This window comes from Chelonoidis abingdonii, chromosome 1, assembly GCF_003597395.2.
Source record: "Chelonoidis abingdonii isolate Lonesome George chromosome 1, CheloAbing_2.0, whole genome shotgun sequence".
NCBI lineage: Eukaryota > Metazoa > Chordata > Testudines > Testudinidae > Chelonoidis > Chelonoidis abingdonii.
In genome coordinates this window covers 217,893,627-217,916,602 of record NC_133769.1, presented here as the reverse complement: position 1 = coordinate 217,916,602, position 22,976 = coordinate 217,893,627, and the positions used below count along the sequence as shown (strand labels likewise).

Here is a 22,976-nt window from a genome sequence, read left to right as displayed (position 1 = left end):
ACTCCCCACCTTTCCATCCCCACCAAGCCAGGACCAATCCATGGATCTTCTATGCAGTCCATCTCCACAGCTATGAGCGCAGAGTACTGTGGCCACCATGATCAAAATAAAGATAGATCTGCAGCCTCTCTCCTTTTGGCTCTCTTCACAGAGATCCTTAGCACATCTTGCAGAGGTGCACAGACACCCCTGTGAAGTCACTTCATCAGCAAACCTCCATAGCAGTCCCTTACAAAGGCACTCCATATTATAGATGACTTTTCTGTGCTATTTATGTGCTTATATTGTTCCCATCATCGTGCATCACTGGTGCTGCCCCCTTTGATCTTTGCACATTGTAGCAGATTTAGGCAACCGGGAATATTTTACCTAAGGCCAATCCTGTCTACATGAAGCCATTGTCTGTGAACCAGCACTATTATGTCTGTATAAATAATTTTCTTAGGGTTGAATACAAATACTTCCTTGAGTCATTGCTCTGTTTGTGAAACTGAATTTTGGCACTCAGTACAGCTATCTAAGTCTACAGAAGCACTGAAAGCAGCCACTCATGGGAAAATTCAGAAGTATTTTTATAAACCAAAACCACCAAGTTCTGCTGCTATCTTAGAACAAGAAAACGTGGAGGCAATAACTATTTTTATTAAATACAAAACTGAAAATAAGGCATATTAAAAGGAAAATATTTATTAATTGAACAAAATATTTCAAAATGTATTTTTGTACTTTAGACTCACAGCTGAGGGGTGGAGAGTTATCATTTTCATAGAATCAAAGAACTGGAAGAAACCTCGAGAGGTCATCTAGTCCAGCCCCTACACTTAGCTAGGATTAAGTATTTTATACACAAAGATCCAAATATTACTTGCTTTACCAGTGCTGTAATCAGGGCGAGGAGAGTGAAATGGAGGCGCGCAGACCTACCACGATCAGCAGCACTTCGGCCGCAGCTCTACGGCCACCACTTCTTCAGTGGCAATTTGGCGGTGAGTCCTTGTGTCCCTGTCCGATGGAAGGACCTGACGTCGAATTGCTGCCACCACCCCTTTATTCATTCTTCGGCAGCAATTTGGCAGCAGGTCTTTCTCTCCGAGAGGGACTCAAGGACCTGCCACTGAAGAATGAATGAAGTAGAGGCAGCAATTCAGCAGCAGGTCCTTCCCTCTGACAGACTCAGGGACCCGCCGCCGAATTGCCACTGAAGAGCCTGGAGCCGGCCCTTGCCTCGCGCACAAAAATTCCTTGTTATGGCTCTGTGTTTTACTCACATAAAATGCCAGTTAAGGCCTCCATTCTACAAAATGCTGTTGTGATAGTTGGGCCTACAAATTTAGCCTAATTGTGAGCTCAACTATAAAAGATATGTAAAAGTTCATAAAATGACAACAGTAACACATAATAAATTTTGATGGGAACAGTTGTGGACGGGAGACAAAAAACTGAATTAATTCAAACAAAAAGATCTAGTGATATAATTCAAGACTTTTAAAATCATAGTAAACAAGAAAACGAAAATTTTAGTAAATGAGAAAAGTGTGAAACCAGAAGTCAGTGAACTAAAATTGTGTCAAGAGACTAGGTCTAATTGGTGGACAAAATAATGAGGAGATAGGCTATTCCATCTATCATTCCCTCCGTGGTTCCTTAAACAAAGAGCCTTGGGGAGGAGGGGGAGATATGGAAAAACAGAGGAAGGCTATTGGAGTGATCTTCACTGATATCCCCACCATTTGTTGTGACCCCAGACCTTCTTCATCCTAAGTCTGAGAGATGTCCCAACCAGACCGGGCCAGAAAGAGGGACCCAGATGACATTGCTACCTCTACCGGCTCCAGTTTAATCCCAAACACCATCTGGGATGAAATGGAATAGGACTAACATGAGCAGCTTCAGCCCATTTTAACTAACTTCTTCTCTCACAATGGTTCTCAACTCATTTACCACTGTGGGTTGCATATGCAGCTTTTAGTGTGTTCTCAGCTGCATCCACACAATATATATACTACAGGTAGGGCCCTGAGGATGTCACATGGGCCGTAGCTTTGTGCTGATTGGGCCACAAGTGGCCCACGGGCCGCAGGCTGAGAACCACTGCTGGAGGACAGTTATTACTATCCTGAACTAGGATTGCCAGCTTTGTAATATTTAAAATCCAGACACTACAGCAGGAGTGGCAGAATCACCCCCACCCCATCTCTTCCCCTGAGTCCTCACTCCTGCCCTGTCCCTTTCCCCTGAGGCCCTGACCCCATTCGCTCCTCTTTTCCCTTCCCCATACTGTTCACTGCTCTTCCCCTCTCTCCCCCACCTCAGTTCAGGTTGGGAAGGGAACCCTGCCTCCCCTGCTTGCAATAAGCTGACTTTGGCTGTCCAGTCAATAGATCTGACCGGATACTATCAGGTCCCCTTTTCGACAGGACTTTCCAGTCAAAAACTGGGCACCAGGCCACTCTATCTTTAACATGATCAGAGAGACTGTCAAACTAGAGGTTCTTTCCTTGTAAGATTCTCTCCAGCTAAAAGGAAAGAGAATAAGGAATGTTGTTAAAATAAAGGTCTTATTTTACATTCCAAATGCTGTAAGTGGTTTTCCTTATTTTCTGTATCTTTAATAAAACTTTTAAAAAGAATTGTAATGGTTTGTTTGCCATAGTGCTAAGGTCTCTGCATGCCAAACCCTGGGCCTTATTTAACATGGTTTCATGTTTGACAGTGACTGGGTTACGTTAACACCTTTTGCCCATTTATTCCACCTAAATTAATACAACAACACTTGCCCCTTGCAGGCAACACCCTGTGTTTATCCGAAATGGCACTGTAATCAATGGGGGTCTGTGCAAAGATCCAATTGCACAAAGCAGCATGCAGGATCAGGGCCTTAGTCAATAGGAGTTTCGCATAACACAAACAGGATTTGCGGTACTATTTTCAAAAGCACCTAGATGACTTAAGTCCCACTATTTTCAATTAGACTTAGGATATGTCTACACTACAGTCATTGGGTGTGATTGCTGCTTGTGTGTATAATATCCAGCTAGCGCTAATCGTTTACTCTTAGTCTTCATAGGAGAAAGTCAAATCTATCCCAAAGATATTAACATGTGGTAGTCTGTAAATAATACAGGTTTGCATGTTAAAAAAAAAAAAATATAATGGTGCAGGTTGCATAAATGTACAGATGTATGAACAACTTGAGATGTATCATGCACTTGATCATTTGGCCATTGATGTATTGCTCATGAGCAAAGTAAAACAATTTTTATTTAATAAAAAAATCCTCGAAACCAATTGGATACAACTTTTCCTTTTTACTCCAGCTGCTCTCGCTTTTCTAACCCCATTGAACACAAGCTTATAAAACCTTGCAGGACCACTCTTTAGGTGATGAGGAAAAAAGTGTTTTAATCAGATGAGAGAAGATATACTCGATGTGAAATGCTTAACACTTTTTTTTAAAAGGTGCTATACCTCAGACATCACTTTAGCCAACCAACCAATCTTCAGACTACAAGACAAGCACAGTATTACAGGAAATCATGTAATCTATAATTTATTCACCATGTAATGTATGCCTGGGAATTTTCTGCACCAGATACATGACCTTGCTCTGAGATTCATATAGAATGTTTACTGTTTTAAAACTAATTGCTTGGCATTCATTCCAATAATTACAGAAACCTAGAAACCTTAGAATTACATGTAGCTAATGCAGAGAAAGGGAGGGAGACAAAGATTGAAGACATACTTTTCAAGGTAAAAAGAATCTAATCTTTTCTTTTCCAAGCTCCTATATACACACCTCTGCATTTGGCTTATAATATTTCAACAACTAGAAATGGGGGCAGGGGAGATGAGACAAATGCACTTCACATTGCAATATGAAAGTCATTATTTGCCAGAATTATCATTATTTACCAGAATTAGCAGAGTGCTTAAAGCTAACTGGCAATTTTTTCTTAACATTCGTAAAACTCATTTCAATGTACCCTGTGAAAAACTATTAGCACTTCAAAATCACTCAAAGAGCATTTTCCATCAAAATGATGGTCTTTATATTACTAATCTGGAGCAAGCAAAAAATGAATGAAGCACTACAACCTGACAGACCCTACCCCTCCCTACTTGTTAGATTGGATACTATGTGATCATCTTTGGCCAGTGTTACAGTTCACTTGGTTCTAAATATACGTCTCATCAAATATTTAACCACTAGCTTTAGGAGCATCAAATTTATGGAACCAGATTTTTTTTCCCCAAAAAGCACACTTTAATAGAAGAGTAAGCATAATAATTTTAAAAGTGATAATGCACAAAAGCAGTTGCAGTAATTTGAAGGAGATAGATATTTTCAATAAAGTTTCTCTTGTTTTTTAAAAAAGAAACTGTTGGGTGTCTTTCTTTATTTGAATACATGCACACACACCCCTTATGTGTTTGCTTAGCGGGAGTATTGCTGTGTTCCATGTATATGCTTCCAACTTGGGTGGCCAGAGAACATGTTTGCCTTTGGCTTTGTCACTCCAAAAGGCCTGAAACAGTGTGTTTCATGGTATGCTGTAGTGGGAACATGTGTGGCCTAGAAGAATAAGCATAGGATTTGCTGTGAAAGGGTCCTGAGCTTTAATCCTGGCTCTGTTAGCCAGAGCAGAGTCTTGGACAAGTCACTTTGTCAGTTTTCCTACCCATAAAACAGGGAACATACTTACACTATGGGGCTAATAGGATGATTAATCAGTTAATGATTCTAAGGCACTTCTAATATATTTCAAGCACTATATAAACACTAATTATTATTAACAGAACTTCATTGGTGGCAGGCTTGAAGTAAGCTTTTTACTTTTATACTGAGTCCATGTAAACTGTCAATTTAAAAGAGGCGAGCTTGTTGAAGGATGGATTAAATAACCCAACAGGCCCCTTAGCTCCAACCTGGTATTTTGAATTACTATACGAGGATTAATGGACGGACAGAAAAGAATGCTGAAAATGTTTGTATCCTTATAGGTCTGTATTATTCCTTTTGCGGGGGGGGGGGGGGGGTCGGGAGAACGTGTACGTTCTGGAATTATGGAAATCCGTACAGAAAAATCACTACAAATCAATTTTCTGTCAAGAGAGAGAGAAATATGCTGCAGTTGCATTTTATTTAGTTTGGCATATCACTTTTTGGGATACATCAGTAAAATACAGAAGTTTTCATGTTAGCTATGGGACTGAGTATTAATTTTCCATTCCCTGTTTAACCACCATTTTTTTAGACTTAATAAAATTACATTTGTTCCGCTACTAGATAGCAAGCCAGAAGAGGGTACTGTAGTGACTACCTATCTTGCTGAGCTTTTTGCAAACATGTGTCAATAGCTACTCACTTAGAACAAAGATCCATAGTTTCCAAGGACAAAGTCACTTTTGAGCTAGCAACTTTGCTTTGATGCGACTGCTCAAATCAAAATAAGCATGTATGTGTCATCCAAGACTATTGACCATGTTACTTTAGAAATTTTCACCTAGTGTATAATTTAGGTGAAACTCATGCAAGTGATCTGACACCAGACAAGGACAGTCAGTTGTACTTCATTTTTTAAGAACAGCTTATTACATTAGAATAGGATTTTAAGCATAAAACTACAGTTAAATAATTTTTAATATGCACTGTGTTCCAAGTTAAGGATGGATTATCAGTTTACCTTCAATCACTTCTGACTATTAAATTTAAACATCTATAAAGACCTTGTCGTATTTATTCCCTTGGGGTTGTTTTGTCTTTTAAACCTTCATGGAAGGTTGTAAAGAGTATAATTTTTTTAAAGGGAATTAAATGTTGCAAATATGTGTATGTAGGTGGTTTACTAAAAAGAATATATATGTGCCCTATTAACCAGAAAGGCTTTCCACTTGTTAACTATACTCATTTATATTCATAAATATTTTTATGTGCATTATTGATAAAATAAGCCATTATGCTCCCCAAGGAGCCATGTTGGTCTATAAAATATATATGTATATATTTAAACCAAAATACACGTTTACCTGATATAAATGATTCCTTCAGAACCGATCTGTTTACCAGTTTATATTTACATGTATTTTTGATTTGACAGCACATGTTGGCTATGGTCTACTGTAAAAAAAGAACCCAAGTATCATATGGTTCTGCAGAACATAGACGAGCCATACCATTTTTATATGATGCATTTAATTATATAGAAATGTCATGAGAAATTAAGTGTGCATGTTCAATAACCCCTATTTAAACATGAACTTATTTTGCCTTAAACACATTAAAATTTAAGAAGAGCCTAACCCACACCAGAATAATAATCTGCAAGATTTTGTTTAAAAACAAAGCCAAGAAAGCATCCAAATCCTTGGTTTTAGTCCCACATATTTAAAAATCAGAAGGATGACTTTTAAAAAAAATTTACAGGCAGATTTGCACATAACTTGCAGAGTTTTGCCTAAGTTTTTGCCCCAGACAAAATTTGTATTGCAGCACAACTCCTAAAATACTTAATTGGCATAACCAACTCTTGCAATTCTATTGGTAGTACTGTGATACTTTGACTTTTCCTTAAAGCCCCAGCTTCTGGAGATGTGTGATTAGGTAAGAATATCAGCTTTCATCTGAAAACTAAATTAAGGTTCTAACCCTCAGGGGTCTGAGAAAAGTTCGAAAACATGACCCAAGTGAACCCTAATAACTCAAAAGCCAGAAGGCAAATACAAAGAACCCTAAAATGTATTTGCATTTTTTTAAAATCTCATGCTTTTAAAGCCAATCTCGTGATTTTGTTGGCCTGACTCATGATTTCTGAATACATAGGGCTGGCAATACTACAAATATTCACACAGCTAAATATAAACAATGCTAAGAAAGACACTGGGTGCTTGGTTAAAATTTTAAAAAATCCTCAAGAATAAATGTATACTATATGCCAAGTGATGGAAGTATTGACATGGATGAAAACAGACAAAAGGGATCATATTGGGCTATAACCCATGTAATCACTCTGTAAACTCCTTGATACAAACACAACAAAGTAGCTCTTTTCACAGAAGTCGGGGACCCTAAGCCTAGTTATCGCAAACGTTTCCAAAATGTACTGCTTACTATATTCTTCATGTAGTAAGAAACTGCACTTCAAATATTAAGCAAGAACTCATGATGTCATTGAATATGGGTCTGACCTAACTTCTCACTGAATTCAGCGTGAGCCTTTCCAATTACTTTAATGAGTTATATCTGGCTCTGAAGAGAAGTGGGGCAGAAAGAACACCACAGTTTCTCATATTTCAGGTTCCCTTTGAGAGCAGGATCGTGTGCCAAACATGAGGAAAGTAAAGGTCTTGTTCTAGTCACCTCAAATAAAACAATCATTCATTTCTTCCCCAGTAGCTTGTGAAACCTGGCTCTCCTTAAAGGAAAATGAGCAAAGCTGTTTCAAAGAACTGGAATAGAATCGAACAGTCAAGAATTTCAGCAAGGGGTGGAGAAAGGGTCAGGTGAGGGCAGCAGATCTGCTCTGATTTTTAACATGCACTGTCCAGCAAGGTTGCATTTGACATCTTAACCCATCCCCCTTTCTCCACCCACCTGCCTCCCTCTGTCTTCCATAAAAATAGAAAAGGTAGATGACTGACAAAGCAATTAGAAACAGATTAACAACCCTCAAATGCTGCTTTGCACTGTCCAGCTTCTTTTAATTCTCCACATTCTTTTGTGGGGAGAGGGGCAAACACACAGTGAAAGAAAGGAGGGAGGAGATGAAGCCATCTGAAAAGTCTTTATGCAATCAAGGGGATATTATTTCAGGAGACTAAGAAGGGGCAAAGGATTCACGTTGCTAAGGAGACACTTGGAAGCTGAGATTTCTACATAAATTTACATTTATACTGAAGGAAAAGAAAGCTGTCCTCCAAAGTTTGTTTAAATTCCCTGGTAACTGAACCAAGATGACATTTTTAAGAGTAATTTTTGCATTACAAAGTCTAAAACAAATAACACTAAACCCCACTGAATGTTACCCCAGACACCGACAATGAATAAAATAATTTAAGACAAGCAATGAGGGGAAATCTGTAATATTGTTTCAAGCAGAGCTTAGATTTTGTAGTTCTCAGAACCAAAGATTCCAGAGAAGCCAGGAAAAGAAGAAATTCATGCATTAAAAACATCCAGTACAAAACCAGGCAAACAGCTAACCATCTCTTCCCTTGCATGGTTACCAAAAATCTGAGGGCAAAGTGACACAAATAGAGGCTTTAGCAGTTTTTGTGTGCCGGTTTTGATTTAACTTGTAAATGTTTCCATTGGGACTCCAGAAGTTTTTGCAATGAAGCCTAGAAAAGCCCGTAGAAAAGCAGATTTTTTAAACGAATGAAATCCAAGAGGCAGCTTGTTTGTTTCATTCACAGACCGTTTCTGAGTATCTGGAGCAGTTTTTTCAATAGGAAAGGTGACCCCCTCCCCCCTGCACGAACAAAAGAGGCAAAAAGCTGAAGAAACACCAATAAACCAAAACGAGTGACGTGATAACAGGGCGAAAGGAATATGAAAGGGGAGGAAAAGCAGGGGTGAAAGTAAGATAAAAGACTGGCCGGTATAGGGGCCCGGCTCCGGGAGTAAGGGGCGGGGCTGGGGGTCAACCTCCCCAGCCAGCCCTTCAACGCTGCCAGGGCTCCAGCGGAGATTTAAAGGGCCGGGCCCCGGGGCAACTGCCCCTTTTGCCCCCTCCCCCGTCGGCGGCCCTGCAGGTAGTGTAGCTTTCCTGGAAAGGACATACACTTGCTAAGAAGGAAGACACATAACCGGGGAGGAGCAAAGGGATGACAGAATCCAGAGAGTGTCTGCTCAGGACAAAGTAGAAAAAAAACAAAACCAAAAAAATAAAAAAATAAAAAAGCTATTTCTTGTCTAGGCTGATCTGCAGATCACTGGGCTGGAAGCCGCAACTTTACAGCAGATCCTGCTGGATACTTTGGAGGGGAGAAGCGATATAACTCTTAGTCTCTAAGAATTGCTCCTTCTTTGGTGAACCACCACCAGCGGCCAAAAACCAGAACTAAACCAGGACCTTTTGGCATGACAAAGACAAATGCAGCCACCTAGCTGATTTACAGAAACTACCCATTCTTAACCCGCTCCTGCCTCCCTGACCACAAAATAGAGAAAGGGCTTGGTGGTACGGGGAACTGTGGAGCTCTCTGCACATATGCATTATTTAGACAATTACTTATCTATCCATTTGGAACTAGCGAGATGGATGGGAAGGAGCAGAGGTGCAGGACTGGGGTGCAGCATGGCAGAGTGGAACCCGGAAGGCAGCGCTAGAGGAAGAGGAGACAAGGGAGACTGGAATGCATTACTAGATGGGAGAGGACTGGGACTGGGATGCAGCACTGAGGAGGAGAGGCAGCAGAGTAAGAGACTGGGATGCAGGCTGGCTATGGAGGGGGAATGGGATTTGGAGACAATGGCAGGCAGATGAGGATACAGTGCAGGGTGGAAGGTTAGGGGACTGGGGTAGTTTGATAGGTGGAGTAATGCTAGGTAGGAGTGGAATGGCTAGGATATAATGGGTGGGAAAGCTGGGTATGGGTGGATATTATAGACGACTGAAGGGTGGGGGTGGATAGGGATGGATGGAAGGTGGCATGCTTAGATCGGAGTGACTTGGGGTAGAGGTGCTGGCTGGCTAAGGGTGGACATGGACAGCTGACGGGTGGGGTGCTGGGTAGGGGTGGATATGGGTGGGATGGCTCGGTAGGAGTGACTTGGGGTAGAGGTGCTGCCGGGTAAGGCTGGACATGGGCGGCTTAAGGGTGGGCTCGCAATGGGTGGTGTGGCTGGGGGAGATGCTGGGGAGGGGGGCTATAGGCAGCGTGGCTGGAGAGGGAGTGGCGGGAAGGGAGGAGATGCTGTAACTCACCGCTGTGCAGGGTGGACTCGCAGAGCCAGCTGTCCAAGTTGCCGGGCTTGCGGCAGGACTCCCACAGGGACAGGTAATACTGGTGGTCGGCCGTGACCCAGGCCGGGCTCAGCACGGCTCCCAGATCCAGGCACAGCGACAGGAAGATGCACATCAGCCCCACTAGCTTGAGCGGGGTCAGCACCGACACGCGCACCTCCTCCATCCCGCTGCCGGCTGAAGCCATGGGGGCCGGGGCAGAGCCGCTGCCACCCGCCGGCCCGGCAAGCGCAGGAAGGAGAGGGGGGAGCCGCGCTGGTGAGCTGCAGCCAACCCAGAGCCCCGCGGCGGGAAGCGGTGCCGGGCTGGAGCCCTGCCCTGTCACAACGCACCAGGTGCGACAACAGCTCCCACCAGTCCCCCGGCTCTCTGAGCGCGCACAGCCCCGCTCCCCGGCTCTGCCCGCCTCACTCCTCCCCCTGCCTGGGGAAGGGGGGGAGCTTGCACCAGGCCCCCCTCCGAGCCACGCACGTCACGCCCACGGCTTCCTCCAGGGAGCCGGGGTAGGAAAGGCGGCGAGCTGCCTGCCTGGCCCTCCCTTCCGACACACGCTGATCTCCCCAGCCAATTGTGAGGCAGAGTCGCCTCAGCCTGTTGGCTGGCTCCTGCGAGTGCCGTGGCGGCTCCAGCCCCAGGTTCGCCGCGATCCCCTCCTCTGCCTCCCCAGGGTAAAGTTTTGAGGAACTTTTAGCTCTTCTACACTTCTCCGACCAGGGCAGCCTCTCTGCTCACCCCTCGCTCCCACTCTGCGTCCTCTTCTTCCCCGCCTCCTTTTTTTCTCTGCTGTGCCTGCCAGCCCTTAGAGATCTGCTCCCGGGGGCTATTTGAACCTGAGCAGTTTGGAAATCAGTTCGCAGTTTGCAAATCAATCCTGTTTCCCAATTTACGCCACCTAGGGCTTGTCTTTCTCTCTTTTTAATTTGGCCGGATTCATGTCTTTAGCAATCTGTTCAGACACAAAACAAAACCCTTTCGGGACCATTAAGTCCACATGCTGCTAAATACACAAGGTTTCTCTGGGGAACGTTACCAGCCCCGCTGAGAGACCGTGACAATAAGAAAGTACAGCACCGTGCAGACGAGATCTCACCTTCCCACCCAAACCTAGGCACCCCTTACACGGAACTCTCCACTCATAACTCGGGTAGGAGGTGACCTCGATTTACACCTATGATCTCAAACATATGCGATGCCTGAAAGTAGATTATGCAGTTGCTAATCCAGTAGCTAGGTTTTTTTAACTCTAAATTTGTTTTTGTGAGAACTAATTCACCAAAACCATACTTGAAAAAATATGGTGTGTTTTTTTTTTTTTAAAAAAAAGAATGCTGGGGGTTTGTCCCAGTCTGGTTCAGATTTGACGATCCCCCCCCCCCTTTTTTTTTTCTGGGACACTAGTCTAAATCACTTTCGGGTAGGGAAGGAAATGAACCCAGAGGGCAGGCAGGAAAACAAGAATGTGAGTGAGGAGGAATGCCTTTGAAGCTATGTTTGGAAGTAAGGCTAACAGTCCCCAACTGGTAGGCCTACTTTAAACACAATTATTTTGCAAAGTATATTAACAAAGAAATGAAAGAACACTTCTGGTTCAGGATTAGCAGCGAAGGGTGTCAACTATAATTCATTCTTTTAAGGATGAAACCTTCTGCCACTTCTAAACCCCAAAGGGTGTGTGTGTGTGGCTTTCAAAAATGGAAACATTATCTCTTTTCTTGCAAATGCAGGCTAGTGTTTTCTATTTCCCTCTCTTTAACTAAATCTCTGACCCCAAATTTAGTCTTGAATTATTGGTGCTGTGCAGGAGTTTTGTTTCTGTTTTGTTTGTTGTGTTTAATTAGCACTGTAGTGCTGTGAATGTCAAGGGCATAGGTTTTAGACTCATTATTAAACATTGATACTGGTCCTATTCACTTCATTTTCAAAATATAAATCACAGGAGAAAGATGGAAACAGACTGGGAACATTTCTGGTGTCAGGCAAGGATTATTTTTTTAATAAATTGATTAAAGTCCCAGATTTTCAAAAATATATTGGTTATATATCATTATGTGTATATTTGAGGTAGGACTATGAAAAATAGATAGGTGAGAGAAAGAACCCAGGAAAGCAATAATCAGACTCTCTAAATACAAGGAACTGTTTCCTAAGCCATAATAATTATTTTGCATGCATGTTATTCATCTGTGACGTAGCACTCCATAATGCTTTATGAGAATATGCTTACGAATGTAGATATGACATAACTGGAATGTGTTTTATGCTACATATGCCATGTAACATATTTCTGTAAAGGTTATGATCTACTGAATATATTTATCCGATTTGTATGCATGTGTCATATTTTTACTCAAAGTTATGAATATTGGCTGTGTACTTGCATTTGGTCAGCTTCTTGAGAAAGAAATGCGCAAGTTAAGTGCCCAATCAAGATACACTTAATGAACAATGGATTTTGGAAGGCTCCAATCCACATGTAAAGTCTACTTGAGGACATTCAAGGTAGCACATGAACCATGGCTGCTACCTGTAAGTTCTGAGTCATGCATGGACATGCGACTTCCCCATGTAACTTCAAAACTCCATCATGTAGCTGGAATTCTACACAGGGGCAAGAAGGGGTATCCATCCACAGAAGAAAGTCTATTTAAACCCCTGGAAACCCTCCATTTTGCCTTTAGCTGGCTCAAGATATAGCCTCTCCACCCTCAAAGGATACCTGAAAGAAACTGGAACAAAGGAAAGTAACCACAGGGATGTGAGTGATTACTGGACCCAGACTAGAAGGAGACTAGTCTGCAAAAGGAAGCTTAATGGAACACCTCTGAGGGCAAGGTTTTATCTGTATTCAGTTTTCTTACTGTATTAGTCATAGACTTACATGTTTTATTTTATTTTGCTTGGTAATTGACTTTGTTCTGTCCATTACTACTTGGAACCACTTAAATCCTTCTTTCTGTATTTAATAAAAATCACTTTTTACTTATTAATTAACCCAGCATATGTATTAATACGGGGGGAGGGGGGCAAACAGCTGTGCATATCTCTCTATCAGTATTATAGAGGGTGAACAATTTATGAATTTACCCTGTATAAGCTTTATTTGGGGTTTGGACCCCACTGGAAGTTGAGCATCTGAGTGTTAAAGACAGGAACACTTCTTAAGCTGCTTTCAGTTAAGCTTGCAGTTTGTGGGATGTGGTTCAGACCTGGGTCTGTGTCTGTGGCTGGCAAGCATGTCTAGCACAACAAGGCAGGGTTCTGGCATCCCAAGCTGGCAGGGAAGGCAGGGGCAGAAGTAGTCTTGGCACATCAATTGGCAGCCCCAAGGGAGTTTCTGTGATCCAACCAGTCACACCATCTTTCTTTAAAACTCCATTTTTTTCTCTAAAAGGCCTCCTCCTGCTTCTTTTGAACTCCATAGGAATTTTGCCAATGATGTAATAGGTAAGAGATCAGAATCTAAATGACAACCTAAAAAAAAAACCCTCCAAATTCCTGTTTTTCTCCATTTATACCCTCTTGAGATGTTTCAAAAGCCATACAGCTCAAAGCACACTACTAAACTTTTAGTGTGCAGAGTCCATACAGACACTTAGTGCATGACAGACTAATGCGAGTTAGATTTACACCCCAGTGTGCTATGAACTAGGTGTTCCTATAACAAGCCCAGAGAGAGAGATGGGGGGAGGGGGCAGATCCTATTACTTAGATTGTAAATTTGGGGGAGGGGGAGCAGAAACAGTCTTTTTCATTATAGATGTGAACAGTGCTTAGCACATTGCAGTCTGGTCCTTGACTGGTGACAGGTAGGTGCCATTGCAATAGATATAACTGTCATATTTTGCAACCATTTCTAATTTTCAAGGACATTCATGGACTGCATCTCTAGAATTTCCCCTGTGCCTCAGCATAGCATTATCAATTTCAAAATGCTCAAGGTGAAAACCAAATCATGACAGTAGAATTAAAAGGGTTTTTTAAACGGGTTGTTAATTTTTTTATTTCTAAATGTTCTATATAGTAGAAGTTTGTATCCTTGTGAAGTACAGCTGAAACCCATTAATCTCAGCCAATCATTAATCCCAAGGAAATACCCCGTTTTGAATCATTTTGCTATTTTAAGATGAAGCTGGAAGGGAGTGTGAAATAGGTGTATGGATTTTTTTAATGACTGGGGCAGTTTCAATTAGTAGGTAAAAGTCATTTATACATTAGCCAATCAGATTGCTTGAACCTCATCATTACATTTATCTTATAATAATTAATTAGAAGAATATGGGAAATATAATTAGAAAATGAGAACAGGATTAAAAATTGATAAAGAGTGTACTTGGGCCTAGCTAGACACACTGTTCCAAAGCAGGATGATATGAAGAATCACATCTCAGTGTTTCCCCCACAATTTCATGAGAGTGGGTTAAATGTCAGCACAATGTTAGCATCACAGGGAAATTGTGTGTCTTATGGGTAGAGACGGTAGCACTGTCTTTCGTTAAGGTTGCCTAGCACAGGGGTTCTCACAACAAAATTTTTGGTGGCCTCAGACTGACAATTTTTCCTAAAATACTTAATTAACTTAAGGAAAAACGTATATGCAAATATACATGTCCAAATCATCGTAATTTATTTATGTAGAATTTCTTTTTGCAAACTCAATAATAAAAATAATGTACAGTTGTCTCTATTCTTTACTGGATCTAAACAAAACAGAAACACAAATAAGGTTCTTTGCACATTCTTGTCTTTTTTTGTTGTTTCTTTTGCTTTGGTTGCTTTTTTTAAAAAGACTTGCTCGCTGTTAAGTCTGCTGTTGTGAAAAGTAATATTTGTTAATATCACTTTTCACAGCAGACTTACCCGCTAGCTGGGAGGCTGTGAAAAGTGGTATTAACAAATATACAAATACAAATTTTCACAGATTTACTCAACCCTGGCAAGCCAGGGGACAAATTAAGCCCTCGATGGGGAGGTGGGTAGGGAGACAGCAGGGGCCAGTGGCAATGTGGGGGTGGTGGTAAGCCAAGGGCCAGCACCTGTTGCTGTGTGGCTGGGGTCCAGGACTGGAGATGAAGCCTGAAGCTGGAGCATCACTGCGAGGTTCTCTTTTTCCTGCAGTTGCCCTTTCTGGCTGCTGTGGCATGGGGCTCTGGAACAGAGAGTAGGGAAACTGTCTTTCTTGTATTCCCAATGGGTCCCCCTGAAGTGCCCAGGAGAAGATGGAGGAAACAGTCTCACTGGAATGCAAAGGGATGGGGAAAGAAGGGTAGAATAGATGCAGAGGGGGTTAAGGCAGAAAGACAGAAGCTGACTGGGGAATGGATAGCAGGAGAGGGTGGCAGGAGCTGCGATGGGGGAGATAGGAGTAGAAGGGGTGAGAGCCAAGCTTGGAGGTGGGGATGGGGAGAGGAAGGAAGAAGAATCTAACCATATCACACTTCTGTCAGAACCTGGAAGTGAGCCCAGGAATCCTGAGTCAATATTCCTCTGCTGTCAGCAAAAAGCAACACTTGCCAGTTAGTGTCTAGTCCAGTTAGGTGCTAAGTGCACTCTATCCCACTGATCAACACCTTGTATAATGGCTGTGTGTAAGAAGTGGTCCTACTAAGGGTCAAGTCTTGAACTTTTACACAAGTATTGCTCATGCAAGTAGTTCTATTGACTTCAGAGAGGTTACTGGCGTAAGAACTGCCCAAATGCATAAGCATAGAATTGGGCCCTAAGATGGTAGTAATGGTTATTCTAACATAACAGTAGTGTTCAGTTTTCCTCTGCATCTGGTGCCATGAGTGAAGTGCCTTTGTGTTTCAGTTATGCACTAAAATTGTGGCAGATGTTGCTAGTGCTTGTTATACCACATTAGATTCTTAAGCCAAGGAGCATCGAAACAGGAAGTGTGCTACCAACTGGAGGAGTGGCATGTTTCTTACCCACAGTAAATTTATCACTGCAGGCTAGATGGAGAGCCCTTGGAGTACTGAATGGTATCATGAAGAACTACACCTCTACCCCGATATAAGGCAACCGGATAGAACATGGGTTTGCATACAACACAGTAAAGCTCTGACATGCTCTGAGCAACATGTTAAGGGTGTCAGCCAGGTCGGGCCTGAGGGGTTTGATAAGGGGCAGAGGGTCTCAGGGGCAGTCGGGGGCTCTCCCCCCAGGGTCTGGGTGGCAGGAGCTGTGGGAGGGCACTTTTGGGGGGTCTGCAGTCCCAGAGTGGCCCGGAGGATTAGCAGGGGGCCAGGAGTAGCTGCTCTGCTTCCCCAGCCCCAGCTGTGTCGCTCGGAGAAGGGGGTTTGGGCGAAGGGATCCCCCCCTGCACTTACCAGCGGAGGGGGAGCAACCCAGCCCCAGCCTGCTCCCCTGCGCCAGCTCCCAGATGCAGCGCTCCGCTTCCTGCCGCAAGCGAGTATGGGGGGCACCCTTTCCCCAACCTGTCCGCACTCACCTGTGGCAGGAAGCAGAGTGCCACGGTGGGAGGTGGAGGAGTGGATCGGGCTGGGGCCGCATCGGTCCACTTCCCATCACTGGTGAGTGCAGAGGGCACCCTTTCCCCAACCTCCCTACACTCACCAACAGCAGGAAGCAGAGTGCCGTGGCTGGGAGCTGGTAGGGTGGAGCAGACTGGGGCTGCGCTGCTCAGCTTCCCGCTGCTGCTGGTGAGTGCCTGTCAAAGGGGTTGTGTGGTGTGGTGGTGGATAGGGGTCGGAACAGTCAGGGGACAGAAGGGTTGGGAAGGGGGTGGGATCCTGGGGGTGATTAGGGATGGGGGGTCTCTGGAGGGGGTGGTCAGAGAACAAGGAACGAGAGGGGGCAAAGCAAGTCTGATATAACATGGTCTCACCTATAACACGGTGAGATTTTTTGTCTCCTGAGGACCGCATTACATCAGGGTAGAGGTGTACTCCCTGTTTTGCTTATTAAAAAAAAAAACACCACCAGTTTTGGATTCTAGTGTCATACTAGCCATGGCATATTAGCAAAACCAGAGTGATTCCTCAAGAAGAAGCAGAAGTACTAAGAAAGAAGCAGGGGCAGCTCTAGACATTTCATCACCCCAAGCACGGCGGCATGCCGCAGGGGGCACTCTGCCGGTCACCTGTCCCACAGCTCCGGTGGACCTCCCACAGGCATGCCTGCGGATGGTCCGCTGGTCCCACAGCTTCGGTGGAGCTGTGGGACCAGCGTACCCTCCGCAGGCACGCTGTCGAAGGCGGCCTGCCTGCTGCCTTCCCAGCGACCGGCAGACCGCCCCCGTGGCATGCCGCCCCAAGCACGCACTTGGCGTGCTGGGGCCTGGAGCCACCCCTAGAAAGAAGTGTAGAAAATTGTTAGCTTAGGATAACCATGGAAGGCAGTAGAAAAAAATACCTAAGGTGAACTGTAACTTGAAGTCCATGATGAAGCCAAAGTATGGCTATCTTCTGAAAAGAAGAGATGGAGATGAACTATCCTATGACTGAAATAGATAGAAGTTGTAGCAAGGATAGGAGATGGGCAAGTTGTTGGCTGTGATGGAATGCACCCTTGTATTCACACCCTACCCACTATTGTAATAATCTTTTTACAAAACATGCCTTGTAAGTAGGGCTGTCAAGCGATTAAAAAATTAATCATGATTAATCGGTGCAATTAAAAAAAATAGTGATTAATCGCACAGTTAAACAATAACAGAATACCATTTATTTAAATATTTGTGGATATTTTCTACGTTTTCAAATATATTGATTTCAATTACAACACAGAATACAAAGTGTACAGTGCTCACATTATATTTATTACTGATTTATTATGAATACTTGCTCCGTGAAAAACAAAAGAAATAGTATTTTTCCATTTACCTAATACAAGTACTGTAGTGCAATCTCTTTATCATGAAAGTGCAACTTACAAATGATGATATATGTACAAAAAAGACCTGCATTCAAAAATAAAACAATGTAAAACTTTAGTCTACAAGTCCAATCAGTCCTACTTCTTGCTCAAACAAACAAGGTTGTTTACATTTCCAGAAGATAATGCTGCCCATTTCTTGTTTACAATGGCACCTGAAAGTGAGAACAGGTGTTTGTATGGCTTCACAATATATTTACATGCCAGATCCACTAAAGATTCATATGTCCCTTGATGCTTCAACCACCATTCCAGAGGATGTGTCCATCCTGAGGATGGGTTCTGCTCACTAACAATCCAAAGCAATGCAGACAGATGCATGTTTGTTTTCATGTCTAAGTCACATGCCACCAGAAGAAGGTTGATTTTCTTTTTTCGCTGGTTGGGTTCTGTGTTGCTCTTTTAAGACTTCTGAACACATGGTCCTCCACACCTCATCCCACTGAGATTTTGGAAGGCACTTTTGGAAGAATATAAGAAGAGCCAGACTGGGTCAAACCTCCGACAGTGGCCAATGCCAAGTGCCCCAGAGGGAATTAACAGAGCAGGTAATCATCAAGTGATCCATCCCCTGTCACCCATTCCCAGCTTCTGGCAAACAGAGGCTAGGGACACCGTCCCTGCCCATCTGGTTAATAGCCATTGATGGATCTATCCTCCATGAATGTATCTACTTCTTTTTTGAACCCTATTATAGTCTTCACCTTCGCAACATCCTCTGACAAGGAGTTCCACAGGTTGATTGTGCATTGTGTGAAAAAATACTTTCTTTGTTTATTTTAAACCTGCTGCCTATTTATTTCATTTGGTGCCTCTAGTTCTTGTGTCATGAGAAGGAGTAAATAACACTTCCTAATTTTCTTTCTCCACATCAGTCATGATTTTATAGACCTCTATCATATATCCCATCGTCTCTTTTCCAAGCTGAAAAGTCCCTGTCTTATTAATCTCTCCTTATACGGCAGCAGTTCCATACCCCTAATCATTTTTGTTGCCCTTTTCTGAACCTTTGCCCAACTTTCCAATAATCTTTTTTGAGATGGGTGACCACATCTGCACACAGTTTCAAGATGTCGGCTTACCATGATTTATACAGATTTATACAGAGGCAATATAATATTTCTGTCTTCTTATCTATCCTTCTTAATAATTCCCAATTTCTGTTCTTTTTTGTCTGCTGCTGCACATTGAGTGAATGTTTTTCAGAGAACTATCCACATGACTCAAGTTCTCTTTTGGGAGTGGTAACAGCTAATTTAGACCCCATCATTTTATATGTTAGTCGGGATATGTATTCCAATGTGCATTATTTTGCATTTCTCAGCATGAATTCATCCGCCATTTTGTTATCCAGTCACCCAGTTTTGAGAGATCCTGTGTAGCTCTTCGCAGTCTGTCCAGGTTCTTAACTATCTTTGTTTAACTTTGTATCTGCATAAAACAGATAGCTAGGGTTAATATCTCTTCACCTGTAAAGGGTTAAACAAACAGTGACCTGCAACACCTGACCAAGAGGACCAATCAGGAAACAATACTGTTCAAATCTCAGTGGAGGGAAGCCTTTGTTTGTGGTTTTGGGTTTTGCGTTAGTTCTCTCTGAGTCCTGGAAGGACTAGACGGCAACCAGGTTTCTGCCAATCTCCCTGCGACAGTCCTTAATATATCACGAATAGTGAGTATTGAGTAAAAAGGCGCGGTTATAGTCTTTGATTTGTTTCGTATTTGCAACGGGATCTGGCTGGTAAGAGTTTAATAGTGTATTTGGCAGAAAGTATGTTAAATTGTATTTCTGTGGAGAAGGCTTTATCCCATTGTCTATAAGCGAAAACCCGTGTAATATTATATCATCTAGATTACAGAGATAACTGTGAACTTTTTTCTTTCTTTATTTAAAAGTTGCTTTTTAAAGACCTGTTTTGATTTTCCCTAGTTGAGGCTCAAGGGAATTGAGTCTGTTACTCACCAGGGGAATTTGTTGTGGGAGAAGGAAAGATAAATTTCCCTGTTTAGATCTGGAGCTTGAATCTTATGTCTCTGGGTGAGGGGAAGAAGAAGGAGTAAAAGGTGGACAGCCCTGTTTATAAGATTCAAGAGTTTGGATCACAGTATCTTCCAAGGTAACCCAGGAGGAAGCCTAGGAGAGGCACTGGTGAGGGAAGGAGTTTACTTCCCTTGTGTTAGGATCCAGGGGGTCTGGATCTTGGGGGTCCCCAGGGAAGGTTTTGGGGAGACCAGAGTTTATCGGGCATTCAAAGTCCTGATGGGTTGCAGCGTATCAGATCTAAGCTGGTAATTAAGCTTAGAGGATTTCATGATAGTACCTCATTTTTGGACTCTAAGGTTCAGATTGAGGAAAGAATACTATGACAGTATCATCTGCAAATTTTGCCACCTCACTGTTTACCCCTTTTTCCAGATCATTTATGAATATGTTGAATAGGTCTGGGCCCAGTACAGACCCCTGGGGGACACCACTATTTACCTCTCCATTCTGAAAAATGACCATTTATTCCTACCCTTTTCTCCCCTATCTTTTAACCAGTTACCAGTCCATGAGAGCACCTTCCCTCCTATCCTATAAAAGCTTACTTTGCTTAAGTATTCACATCCTTAAATCAAGTGCTGTAGCTATTTTTAGAAATTGGTATCTTCTTTGTATTTTGTCAAGTTTGCAGTGAAAGTGTTCTTAAAACGAACAACATGTGCTGGGTTATCATATGAGACTGCTCTGGTATAACATGAAATATACAGCAGAATGCAGATAAAACAGAGCAAGAAACATACAATTCTCCCCTAAGAAGTTCAGGCATAAATTTAATAATACGTTTGTTTTTTTTATGAGCTTCATCAGGATGGAGGCATGTCCTCTGGAACAATGGCCAAAGCATGAAGAGGCCTATGAATCTTTAGCACATCTGGCACATAAATACCTTGCAATACCAGCTATAACAGTGCCATGCAAATGCCTGTCCTTACTTTCAGGTGACATTGTAATTAAGAAGTGGGCAGCATTATCTCACGTAAATGTAAACAAACTTGTTTTGCTTAGCTATTGGCTGAGAAAGAAGTACTACCAAGTGGACTTGTAGACTCTAAAGTTTTACAGTAACTCCTCACTTAACATCCATCCCGGTTAATGTTGTTACGTTGCTCATCAGTTAAAGAACATGCTTGTTTAAAGTTGCTCAGTGCTCCCTTATAACATTGTTTGGCAGCTTCCTGCTTTGTTCACTGCTTGTAGGAAGAGCAGCCCATTGGAGCTAGCTGGTGGGGGCTTTTAACCAGGGTGGACCAGCAGTCCTCCCATCAGTTCCCCTAAGTTCCCTGTGCAGCAGCCACCCAGCAGGCCATCAATTGCCGGGCAGTTCAGGTGTCCCTCCCTGCACTGCCTTGTGCTGCTACTGCCCTGTGCTGCTACTGCCCTCTGCCTTGGAGCTGCTCCTGGGAGCCTCCTGCTTCCTGTGCGGAAGGGAGGCTAATGTCAGGGTGTCCCTCTGTCAAGGTATGTTTCCCACTTTGAACTTTAGCATCCAGAAAGTGGGACATCCTGTCACGTTACCTATCTGAAAGCCGATTACTTCTGCTAGATTCATGATAGCGCTGCCAGACCAATCCGAAATTCCAGTGTGTTGTCACTTCCTGTCCCCCAAAACGTTGCCCTGGGGTCAAGACCCGAAGACCCCTTGGTCGTTAAACTGCGAGAAATATTTACCTTCCCCTCCTCTCCCCCTCGCCGACTTTCCACCTTCCTGTGTTAACCATGTAGCAGCATCAACACTGATCCAACATATCCTTGGTCATCTTATACAGAGAAGACGAAATTAACCTTGCCTCTCCTCCGCTCTCCGCGTATATTCGCCCCCACTACCGCCCTTAGATGACTGTGTCAGACCCTTTGTCATCTCTGGGTCTTTGAGCAATGGAAAACATGACATCAGTGTCGATAGTCTTCTATGTTGTTCATATAACAGTGTGCTAGCGTGCTGGTGATCATTGAAGATTACTCTCTCTCTGTAAATCCGAGTGGTGTATCGAGTGTGAAGAAAAAATGTTTTGTCGGTTGTCTGTCAGTGCCTTTGTAGTGATTCTTAAGGAACTATAGTGGGTACTCCTTCCTCCCTACACGGCTTGAACTGGGGAGCTTAACAAGTGTTTATACTCCTGGTCGTGTAGAAATATCCTTCCAGCAAAGAGACACAATTCACAAGTTAAGAAATAACGTAAGCTTAATTCTGCCCTTTTCTAGCTAGTATTTACTATTTGATTGGTGAATAGACGTGTTTAGAAAGAGTGGAGAGAGATCGGTTGCACGTCTAGTCCCTCTTTGCCCCAAGAGCGAACAAAAGCTAACACAAGAGCACAGAACTAATGACTGTTTCCTCCATCAAGATGTGTGGAAAGCTATCTGTCCCTCGATTGGTCTCTGGCCAGTTCATGCCAGGTCTTCACTGAGATTTACTAACCACTTTACAGTCAAAGAGACATTAACTCTTACCTTCTGTTTATGACATCCTCTATCCCCCCGCTCCTGGCCTCTGTCCTGTCCCCATCTCCACAGGCAGGTGGGGACACGACTCACGCTCTAGGCACGGAGGGAGCTTGCTGGTAGCAGCTGTTGCCTCAACTTGCTGATCTTACTTGATAAAAGGGCATTACTTAGAGTTGAGGTCATGTACTTTCAAAGAGGGCGCAAATGCATAGTCTCCCTCTTCATACACAGCGTGTGCATGTCTGCTCTCTCTTCTCTCTCTCCTCACACACACACACACACACACACACACACACACACACACACAGAGTGTGTGTCTGTGTGTCTCTCTCTCACACACACACACATGGTGTCTCTCTCTGCCATGCTGTCTCCTCTCCCTCCATTCCTAATGCCCTGTAGCATGGAATACACATTTTGGGGGGGAAATCTGGGACTATGAGTGTGTTGGGGTCACCCTGCATGTGGTAACCAAGGCTGATGGAAGCCAGAGTGTGACTGAAGAGTGTCGGGGAAGTTGCACCTATACACAGACACTTAGGGTGTGACTTGCATGCTGTAAGGCTGTTTGTGAGTGGCCCAGGTGGGAGCTACAATAGCAAGGCATTGTGAGGCACCCAAGG

General features: G+C 43.3%; 1 protein-coding gene across 1 annotated transcript in view; it reads right to left on the bottom strand.

Annotated features, from left to right (window-relative positions):
- TMEM47 (transmembrane protein 47) overlaps positions 1–10,558 on the bottom strand; it is a 33,112-nt gene extending 22,554 nt beyond the window's left edge. Inside the window, exon 1 of the mRNA XM_032799260.2 lies at positions 9,930–10,558. Within this exon, the coding sequence (XP_032655151.1) occupies positions 9,930–10,155 (226 nt within the window). The 5' untranslated portion in view covers positions 10,156–10,558. The remainder of the gene's footprint in view (positions 1–9,929) is intronic.
- Between the last annotated feature and the right edge of the window lie 12,418 nt (positions 10,559–22,976).